Source organism: Equus przewalskii, chromosome X, assembly GCF_037783145.1.
Source record: "Equus przewalskii isolate Varuska chromosome X, EquPr2, whole genome shotgun sequence".
Taxonomy (NCBI): Eukaryota; Metazoa; Chordata; class Mammalia; order Perissodactyla; family Equidae; genus Equus; species Equus przewalskii.
The window spans coordinates 85,925,771-85,937,353 of NC_091863.1; the positions used below are offsets into that span (position 1 = coordinate 85,925,771).

At 35.2% G+C, this 11,583-nt stretch overlaps 1 protein-coding gene across 2 annotated transcripts in view; it reads left to right on the forward strand.

Moving 5' to 3' along the window:
• TBC1D8B (TBC1 domain family member 8B) overlaps window positions 1-11,583 on the forward strand; it is a 67,677-nt gene that overhangs the window by 38,898 nt on the left and 17,196 nt on the right. For both annotated transcript variants that reach the window (XM_070606144.1, XM_070606145.1), the window contains exon 11: window positions 11,109-11,226. In XM_070606144.1, coding sequence (XP_070462245.1) covers window positions 11,109-11,226 — 118 coding nt within the window. The remainder of the gene's footprint in view (window positions 1-11,108; window positions 11,227-11,583) is intronic.

Genomic DNA, 11,583 nt, shown 5'->3' on the forward strand with positions numbered 1-11,583 from the left:
TGTGTCCTGTTATAAGGAGAACAGATTCTTATTGAACTTATGTATATAACTATATTGCCATGAAAATAAAAATATTTACTTGCTAAGAGTTTTTAAATTCTGGAGGGATCAGGTAGGGAGAAAAAGATAAATGTTTCAATTCTGTTTAGAAATGTACAACTTACCAAATTGTTACAAGTTATAGTTAGCTTAAGAGGAAAAAGAAGTTTTTTGTTTTCTTTTCTTTTTAATCTGGAAAAGCAAGACATTAAAAATCAGCAATATTTTAAAGAAAAGTCATAAAAATTCAGATCATTCTCATCAGTTTATTCATCCCCATGTAATCAACTCTTGATCCTGATCTTCTGATAGCAGTTTTATGAAGTTATCAGTTTCTCTCTTAGAGTTCTGTAATTTTTTGCCCAGTTTTATGATCTAAAAATTTATCAGAATCCTGTATTCTAGAGGAAGTGTCAGAGTCCTCTCAATGAATCTTTCCAAAGATGAAAACATATTTGCAAAAGCATCAGAGTAAAACAATAACTGTCTGTTAATGACAAAAGACTTAAAGATGACAATTGACAGAGAAACTTGGTTATTTTTATGACATACAATACTTTAAGGTAATAACTAGAATTATGACTGATAACCAAGACAGAGCAGAATTTTAGGAATGTTATATAATTTTTTAAACACTTATATTAATAACATTTACCCACAAATTTCATAGGTCTGTATGAAACAATGCTTAGTTATCCATTTAACCACGGTGACAATTAAAGATTTTTAGTTGAATGTAGATTAAATAGCTGTAAGAAAAACCTTAGTACCTTTGATTAAAGACCTGATAATACAGGAAATTTATTTTGATAAAGCATAAAATCAAAGAAAAAGCCTTTTATAATCTCTTTATCCAGAGCAAACTAAAAGTTTAAGAAAATTATCCTTTTAGGAGAGGGGAAAAAAACAAATTCTAATTTTGTACTAGCTTACTTTTGATATTAAAAGTCATTTATTTAATTAAATTCATTTTAATTTTAGCCAACTTGGGGGCCAGCCCTGTGGCTGAGCGGTTAAGTTCACAGGCTCCTCTTCAGCGGCCCAGGGTTTTGCCAGTTTGGATCCTGGGCATGGACATGGCACTGCTCATCAAGCCATGTTGAGGTTGCATCCCCACATAGCACAACCAGAAGGACCTACAACTAGAATATACAACTATGTACTGGGGGGCTTTGGGAATAAAAAGAAGGAAAAAAACAAGAAGATTGGCCACAGATGTTAGCTCCAGTGCCAGTCTTTAAAAAAAATTTTTTTAGCCAGGTTGACCATGTACAACTCTTTCCTCGGAGTTCCTCCTCTACAAACCTTCTATAACTTTTTTTTACATTCGGAATTTGTCCCATGCCTTTTTTCTTCCCTTCTAGTACTTTAGGACAAATTTATCTTTCTTAACCAAACAAACAAAAATATTTCCATTTTTTATACCTTCTTTACTGAATACATATTTTACTTTCCTTCAATACAAAGATATTTCCCTTATTAATTTTTAGTAATTTTAATCACATATATTAATTTAAATCTCTAACCCTTCTGACCTTAATTTTAGTGAAAACTAAGAAGTAAGCAATCATAGACTGTCTTTTAAATTAGCATTCTGTGGCTTGTAAAATTTATAAACACTTTTCATAATTTCTAGAAACATGTTACTTCATAGTATAATCTTTCAATAAATACAAGAGATGTTTACTAATAGACCCAATCACTTTTTAGTTTTTTTGTACTAAGAAGCTGAGTAGAAAACTTATATTTAATAATTAGTGTCTAATATTTTAATTAATTTAGAAATAACAGATATTGTATGAATTTTCCACCATTCAATTTAATTGAGCAAAACTTCGAAGTTTTAATTTACTAAAGAGATTTTGGAAGTTATTTTATATATACATGCCATAAACTATAATTATTGTTAAAAGTTTACCCATAAACTCTTATTTCACTTACATCTAAATCATTTGTTCCCAACAGTTATCTTTAGATAACCCACGAAAACTTCATGAGACTTTAGTCAAAATTAGCTGTCATTTTAAGCTATTTTTGTTGACAGATTTGTAACAGGGATAACATGAGTTTATTTCACTAGTGAACCCAGGCTGCATGTCTACGTCGTGTCCAATGCTGATAAGCATGAGGACATGTCTATTTTAGTCAAACCAACAAACTTAAGCTTTCATTCACCAAGGCTTATTTCATATCACCTTATCTTGAAAGACATTTGGGATAGTTTCTTTTACATTTAGAAATAATTTCTGTAAGTGCTTACTTTAAGCCAACTAGACAGAGCTCTTAATTTTGGCCATGCCATCTGGAGGTAGAAAAATATCTCACATTTACAACATATACATATAGACATACGTGAACACACAGGTAGACACAGAGACCTTATAGCTTTAGTTAAATTTTTGTTATGAATCAGTTGCAATATAAAACTCACTAGTTTTTGAGAAACATTTGCATCTCAGCGAATGGTTCTCAGGTCCTAGAGAAGATGGGAGTAGAAAATCTGCATCATAAAGGCAGAGAAAGCAGTAAAGCTTTCTTCAAGATGGTGTTTTTGGGCATATTTGCATTATCAGTTTCTTGTGTCTCAATCTTTTATCTCAGTTAATACCTAGGAGCATTTTGAGAGGAACAGAGGAGGCTTTGGGATTGCCAAAGGACAAGTGAACTTTGAATTGCTTTCTAGAGCCATGCTTCCAGCCTTGCAGAGATTTGCAAGACAATTGCTTCCAGTTCCCCTAAGAACTGGATTACAGTTTGAATGACAAAAAGAGTTTGACCCACCCTTCCAGCTACATTTTTCCAATTGCTTTTTTTATATCAGGGGAATTTTATTGACTTGAGGTGCATTAAATATTTTTATGTTCTAAAACTTCAGGATGACGTATTGCACCTTTACAAAGTCTGCACAAAGCATTTAACAAAGATTCCCTTTTCTTTTAACTGTAGAATTTAACCCTAGACCAATTTGCCTTGGGGGGATTGGTGTCTTATATTATCCTATTTATTAGCACCTGGTATTAGCCTCTAGTTTTTACCTCATACAGTGTGTGATCAGGCAACCCTATTAACTTCCCTTAAGCATGTTTAATTAACATTGTCTGAAGGGCAGATTTATATGCTGTTTTACAATTAGGCAGGGGAAACGTCCCCCAGTGAGACACAATGTCTGTCCCCACAATACAATCTGTAATATAATCAGCCAAAAAGAGATACAATCACTTTACCTAAAGTCCGTAAATATATCAGGTTTTCTACAAAATTTCATCAACACTTATACCTCTAATTGTAGTTTTTATAAGGACTTTATCAATGGGTCATGGTCTTATTATTTTGGATAAGGGAAGCATTCCCAGTCAGACATTTTAAAACATACTCAGGCAAAGTTGATATAATCTCTTTATATAAAATTAACTCAAGCATTCCAACCTTTATAATCTTATCAACATCTATACTTTTACATTTTCTCAGTTCAATTGTAGCCCAAGTCAGGGTCTTAAGGCTAGTCATTATTTTTTTGTACTTCCTTTTTTAATTTGGCCTTGTTATAGGTACCAATAAAACAATTATGACAAGAGCCATCAAAAAGTTTTTTTTTCTAATTTAGAAGTTGTTCCAATTTTTTTATTTTATTTTTCTGAGGAATATTTGCCCTGAGCTAACATCTGTTGCCAATCTTCCTCTTTTTGCTTGAGGAAGATTTACATTGTGCTAACATCTGTGCCAATCTTCTGCTATTTTGTATGTGGGTCACTGCCACAGAATGGCCACTGACAAGTGATGTAGGTCCACACCTGGTATATGAACCTGGGCTGGTGAAGCAGAAGGCACCAAACTTAACCAGTAGGCCATGGGGCCAGCCCCCAGAAGTTTTTCCAATTTAAATGATCCATATCTGGCCATATTGACGAGTAGAATCTTAACAGTGACTCACACCAATAAGCTTAACCATGGAGGCAAGAGGCATCACCAAAACAGATCCAGAAAGTTCGGTCCCAAAAATAGTCTAAGAAAGCAAAGGCCTTCATTGCACAGGCAGAGTGTACTAAGAAGCAACGAAAGTTGAAATGACAAAGGCCCCTAATGAAAGCAGTTGGGATCGCTTATGACAAACTCACTTGAGAGCTGACATAGCTGGACAAGGAGAGAGTGTCTTGGAACCCCAGTCTATTCGACTGGCCAGCAAGATGCATGCCAGTACGTGCATCCTCCAGATGGCAGAGACCAAAATGGTCACAAAGCCACATTCTCAAGACATAGAACAAGACAAAAAAAACCACTCATAACCCACTGCAACATTTAATGCGGGACTGGCAAAGACAACAGGCTTATAGAGATGCCTCTGTCTTGCCTTATGGTTTTTCCTTTTTATGACAAATGACACAGAAGACAGAGACAAGGAAAAATAGTGACCATCTCTGGGAGGAAAAGGGTCAATTAACCAATGAGTACTCAAACCAGATTTCCTAGAGTCACTGAGTCTAGCTTCACCAGTATTTTGTCCTCCTAATCTAAATTTAGAAAAGGAAACAAAACTCACCATTCTTGCTTCCATTGGACCCAGCTGGCAGAGATCCAGGAGACTAATGTGGTAAGAAGTCTTATCTCCTGCTGGGTCTTGTCAGGGGTCCAGGATCTCTCAGCTGCAGTAGTCCAGGAGTGAGCAGTGTCCAGCCAATTAACTTTTATCCTGTTCAAGTTGCCTAACTGTATGGGAGGAAGACAATTCCTCTGCCCTCTATGTCCTTCTGGCTGGTCTATGAATTAAATTGACATGAGACAGAATAAGAGGAGAAAATCAAACAAAGCTTTATAACATGTATACATGGGAAAAACCCAGGAAAACTGAGGAACTCAGCCAGAATGGCTGAGGCTGTCCCCTTAAATACCATCTTCAGCTAAATACAAAGGAGGATGTTAGGGGTAATGGTTTGAGACTTCAAAGAGGAGGAAGGCAATTCACATGGAAATGGAAAAGCAAATGTTTGGTAGATAAAACTTTGATAAAAATGGGCTTAGCCCAGTCAGAGAAAGACGAACTCTATATGACTCCACTCATAGGTGGAAGTTAATATATTGACAAGGAGATCTGATCGGTGGTTACCAGGGAAAAGGGGGGGTGGGGGGAGGGCACAAAGGGGGAAGTGGTGTACCCACAACATGACTAACAATAATGTACAACTGAAATCTCACAAGGTTGTAATCTATCATAACATTAATAAAAAAAAAAAATGGGCTTAGCAAGGATCCTCACAATCTACCGAAACCCAGAGTTATCTATGATGATGGCCTGTCCTGGACACAGGGCTTTTATCTTAAACTCTTTTAGGCAGTTAGAGGGGGAAGGTCAAAGTTTGTTTTGGAGTCTTTTGTTCTTAACAATAAGCCAAAGAGACATATGTCAGGGTGGCCAGTTCTGATCCCCTACATAGCCATCCTACTGAATATGAAGTGGTATCTCATTGTGGTTTTGATTTGCATTTCCCTAATATGTTTATTGGCCATTTGTATATCTTCTTAGGAGAAATGTCTATTCAAATTCTTTGCCCATTTTTATTTATTTTTTATTTTATTTTTTTTGCTGAGGAAGATTTGCCCTGAACTGACATCTGTTGCAAATCTCCCTCTTTTTTTGCTTGAGGAAGATCAGCCCTGAGTTAACATCGGTGCCAGTCTTCCTCCCCTTTATATGTGGGTCACTGCCACAGCATGGCCACTGACGAGTGGTATAGATCCATGCCTGGGAACTGAGCCTGGGCCACTGAAGTAGAGCACACTGGACTTAACCACTAGGCCATGGGGCCAGACCCCTCTTTGCCCATTTTTAAAATTGGGTTATTTATCTTGTTATTGTTGAGTTGCAATGGTTCTTTATATATTTTGGATACAAATCCCTTATAATATATAACATTTGCAAAACTGTTCTCCTATTATGTGGGTTGTCTTTTCACTTTCTTGATGATGTTCTTTGAAGCATAATAGTTTTAATTTTTATGTAGTCCAATTTATCTATTTTTCTTTTGTTGTGTGTGCTTTTGATGTCATATCTAGGTAGCTATTGCTTAATCCAAGGTCAAAAAGATTTACTCCTATATTGTCTTTTAAGAGTTTCATAGTTTTAATGCTTAAATTTAGGCCTCTCAGCCATTTCCTGTTAATTTTTGTGTATACTCTATGGAAGGGGTCCAGCTTCATTCTTTTACTTGTAGATAACCAGTTGTCCCAGTGCCATTTGTTGAAAAAACCATTGTTTCACTCATTGAATTGCTTTGGCATCCTTGTTGAAAATCAATTGATCGTAAATGTCAGGGGCTGTTTCTGGACTCACAATTCTATTCCATTAATTTATATTTCTGTTCTTATGCCAGTATCACACTGTTGTTTTTTTTTTTTAAGAGATACCCTTTTTTTAAAGATTGGCACCTGAGCTAACATCTGTTGTCAATCTTCTTTTTTTTCCTCTCCTTCTTCTCCCCAAAGCCCCCCAGTACATAGTCATATATACTAGTTGTAGGTCCTTCTGGTTGTGCTATGTGGGATGCTGCCTCAGCATGGCTTGATGAGCGGTGCCATGTCCATGCCCGGGATCCGAACCCACAAAACCCTGCGCTGCTGAAGCAGAGCACGCAAACTTAACCACTCAGCCACAGGGCCAGCCCCGACTCTGTCTTTTTTACTATAGTCATGTAGTAAGTTCTGAGTACAGGAAATGTGAATCCTTTAATTTTATTCTTTTCCAAGATTATTTTTGGGTCCCTTGCATTTCCATATGAATTTTAGAATCAGCTTGTCAATTTCTGAAAAAAAAAAAGAAAAAGCCAGCTGAGATTTTGATAGTCATTGCATAGAATCTGTAGATCAACTTGGGGAATACTGTATATTAACAAGATTGTCTTGCAATCCATGAATGCAGGATGTCTTTCTTTTCCATTTATTTGGTTCTTTTTAAATTTCGTTCAAGGTTGTTTTATAGTTTCCAGTGTGTAAGCTTGGTTCTTCCTTTGTTAATTTTATTTCTAAGTATTTTATTCTTTTTGATATTTTGATATTCTTTATCTTGTTTGATATTTTATTTATTCTATTATTTGATATTAGAATATTTTATTCTATTTGATATTATATTTTATTTGATAGTTAATGGAATTGTTTTCTTGATTTTATTTTTGGGTTGTTCATTGCCAATATATAGAAATACAATTGATTTTTGTATATATTAATCTTGTATACTGCAACCTTGCTGAGCCTGTTAGTTCTAGTAGATTTTTTTGTGAATTCCCTAAGACTTTCTATATACAAGTCATGGAATCTGAATAGTGATGTTTTTACTTCTTCTATTCCAATCTAGATGCCTTTTTTCTTTTTCTTGCCTAATTGATATGGCTAGAACCTTCAGTTTAGTGTTGAAGAGCAATACTGAAAATGCATGTTCTTGTCGTGTTATTTATCTAAGGGGTAAGCAATTGGTCTTGCATCATTAAGTATGAGGTTAGGTGTGGAGGGTTGTAGATTCTCTTCATCAGGTTGAGGAAGTTCCCTTATATTCCTAGTTTGTTGAGTGTTTTTGTCATGAAAGGTGTTGGATTTTGTCACCCACTTTTTCTGTGTCTATTGACATAATCATGGGATTTTTTCCCTTTATTAATATTGTGTATTGTGTTGATTGATTTTCAAATGTTGAACCACTCTTGTATTCTCAGGATAAATCTCACTGTGTCTTGGTGTGTAATTTTTTTTTTTTGAGGAAGATTAGCCCTGAGCTAACTGCTGCCAATCCTCCTCTTTTTGCTAAGAAAGACCGGCCCTGAGCTAACATCCATGCCCATCTTCCTCTACTTTATATGTGGAACACCTACCATAACATGGCATGCCAACACTGCTTGGGATCCAAACTGGCGAACCCCAGGCCACGGAAGCAGAATGTGTGAACTTAACCACCGCGCCACCAGGCCGGCTAATTTTTTTTTATATATTACTGGATTGTTTAGGATTTTTGCATTTATATTCATAAAATATATTGACACATAGTCTTCTTGTGATGTCTTTATCTGGTTTTGTTATCAGAGCCTCGTAGAATGAGCTGGTTAGTGTTTCCTCCTCTCCTATTTTTTGAAGAGTTTATGAAGGATTGGTATTAATTCTTCTTTAAATATTTGGTAGAATTTGCTAGTGAAGCCATCTGTTCCTAGAGTTTTCTTTGTGGGAAGTTTTGTCATTACTAATTCAATCTCTTTACCTGTTATAGGTCTAGTCAGATTTTTCTATTTCTTCTTGAGTTGGTCTCCATAGTTATTTTTTTTTTGGAATTTGTCCCATTTATCTAGGTTATCTAATTTGTTAGCATACAGTTGTTCATCATATTCCCTTATAATGCTTTTTATTTCTGTTAAGGTTGGTAGTAATATTCTCTATTTCCTGATTTTAATAATTTGAGCTCTCTCTCTCTCTCCCCCTCTTTCTCTGTTTGTTGTCTTTTTGGTTAGGCTACCAAAAGGTGTTTCAGTTTTCTTAAATCTTTTTTATCTTTTCAAAGAACCAACTTTTGATTTTGTTGATTTTTCCCCATGTTTTTCTATTCTCTACCACTTCCTGCTTGAGCAGAGCCTCAAGATTAGCCAGAGGTGAGAGCTTAGGGCATTTTCTGTTCTTTCCTGAGCATATATACAGCTCTGGTATGCATAAAGCCATATCATGCACATGGCCTTCTAGATTCCCAGGAATATGTCAGAGCTTTTCAAAGTCCCCTTTGTATAATTCATTCCCCAGCTTTTCATTTTAGCCCTTTATTAACCTATTGTTTGGCCCAGCTGTTATTCACTGCCTCAGGCAACCACATGTTCAACAACTGCCTCTGAGTGTTTTCAAGGAACACTCTGGGGAGAAGGCTGTTTGCCTTGAGTGAGCTCTGTGTCGGGTCAAATAAAGACAGCCTTGTAAGTGGGGTCTTCCAGGGAACCAACAGATAGGTCAAATAATGACAATTTTCTGAAAATGGGCCTTTGAAGGAGCTACAAGCCCTTTCTGTTCCCTCTGGTGGCTGCCTGGTGCTGGTCTTCAACCATGATTGCTGAGTGTTAGTTTTTAAGGCAACTGTTTATAAAGCTGAGGAGTGGGGATGGGGATAGGGCAATTTAAAATGCCACAGAGCTCACTTTTTTACTGAGATTCAGCCATTTTATTAAATAAATGCTTCCTGAGTTGCTATAAGCTTTTGGTTAATTTTCAGAGTTTGAAAAATTGATTCTGACAATTTTTTGCCAGTGTTCTTGTTGCTTTTATAAAGGAGAGCATTTTCAGAGGGGCTTTCTCTCCCATTTTCACTGACACCCCCTCCCATTATGGCTTCTTGAACAGGAATGTGATGGAGTAAAAATTGAGCTCGAGGTCAAACATTGTGCCAGATCTCACAAAGAATTGACATTCTTAATATACAAATTTATAAGAAAAGTATTAAAATACAAAAATGAACAACGGACATGAAAAGATTAGTCACAAAACAAACAACACAAATTGATAATAAAGCCTAAAAAAAGAAAGTTCAACCTCAAAGAAATTCAAATTAAAACCATCAGATGCCATTTTCTGTAACAAATCAGCAAAGACAATTATAATTATTCTAATTCTTAGTATTGACAAAGAAGCAGTGAAATAAACCTCCAAATACTATTAGTCAGAAATATAAATTGGTACAATCTTTCTGAAATACCATTTGGCAATAATATTAAGTCATTTAAAAATAATATCCTTTGACCAAATAATTTCATTTCTGTGTATCCTGAGAAAATAGTAAAACACCTCGATAAAGATTTATATACAAAAATATTCACTGCAGTGTTATATATAATAGTGAAAAATTGGACTCGACCTAGATGTCCAATAATAGTAGAATGGTTAAATAGGTTAAATAATTTGTAGTATGTTCAACTTATTAGATTATTTTACAGTCATTAAAAATACTCTTTTTAGAAGAAATATTTAATGGCATTGGAAATGTAAAATATGATACTAAGTGAAAAAATAAAACTTTAATGTAGGGGCTGGCCCCATGGTTGAGTGGTTAAGTTCGCGTGCTCTGCTGCAGGTGGCCCAGTGTTTCGTTGGTTTGAATCCTGGGCGCAGACATGGCACTGCTCGGCAAACCACGCTGAGGCAGCGTCCCACATGCCACAACTAGAAGAACCCACAACTAAGAATATACAACTATGTACTGGGCGGCTTTGGGGAGAAAAAGGAAAAAAAATAAAATCTTAAGAAAAAAAAACCAAAAAAAAACCTTTAATGTACAATTTGGTCCAAATTTTTGAAGGGGAAAAGGGAAGGGAGAAAAAAACCCACAAAAAAATACATCAGCTTGTTAACAGTGGTAGTCTCTGGGTAGGTAGGGTACAGGAGATTTTTCTTCACACACATCCATTATTTCCAAATTCTGTATTTTTTACCTTTATAATAAGGGCTATGGCCAAATGGTGTATAAAAGTAGTGATCTGACATTTGTACTCAGGATAGGTTAGAAGAAGGAGAAAGTTAGGGTGGTAGTGGGAATGGAGAGGACATGAAGACAAATTGGATGTGGCAGACAAAGGATTTCTAGCCTGATCAAAAATTAGGGTAGCAAAGAAGAGAATCCTATTTAATAGGGGAAAGAAGATGTTTAGTTTTGGACACAATTGAGGATGATTGACATCTTAGGGGTGTTCTTCTGTAGACAGTTGAAAATACAGGTGAAGTTTGTTTCTTCAATTTGAGTACATCCTTGAAAATTATGTCTTTTTTTCCAGATTTGTGATAATTAAGATTTTTCACTTGTTGAAATTAGTGTAAATTAGAGAAGTTTTACTTATTATTTTCTATATTTATGATGTTACTGCTTCATTTTCCTTGAATTTGCTGTATGAAATAACTGATCAGCAAGTGTTAGCCTGACTTCACCTTGTTTTGCTTTGGACTGGCTCAGAGTTCTCATGTTTGCACTATGATTACTTTCCTAGTTGTTATTACTGAAAATTACTGTTTGAAGAAGAAATGTAATTATTACCAAAACAACATTTATTTTTTTCTTTTCTTTTGAATTTTAGGCAATGAACATTTTGACTTCAGTGTTGCTTCTGTATGCAAAAGAGGAAGAAGCTTTTTGGCTTCTGGTTGCTGTATGTGAACGAATGTTACCTGATTATTTTAATCGTCGAATCATTGGTAAAAAAACACACATAGACATATACAAACAAATGTTTCTTTTCTAAACAATTTATATGTCTCTTGTCTATCCAATTACCTATCAAGTGGAAAAACATTAATTAGGTTTTGAAATATACAAAATGCAAGAAATATCAAAATGTCACATTCATTGACATGCTCAAGAGAAGAGCTTTTTGTACTGAATCTATGATTGGAAAGACTGTTTCATATGTTGCTTTTTTAAAAAATAAAGCACCTGGTCTATTTCTTAATAAAATAGAAATTTTAAGTTTATTATCTCTGTATTGCTAAAACAATGGTGATATGAAACATCTAGAGCTACTGAAAAATTTTTAAGTTTCTTGATGAGAGAGA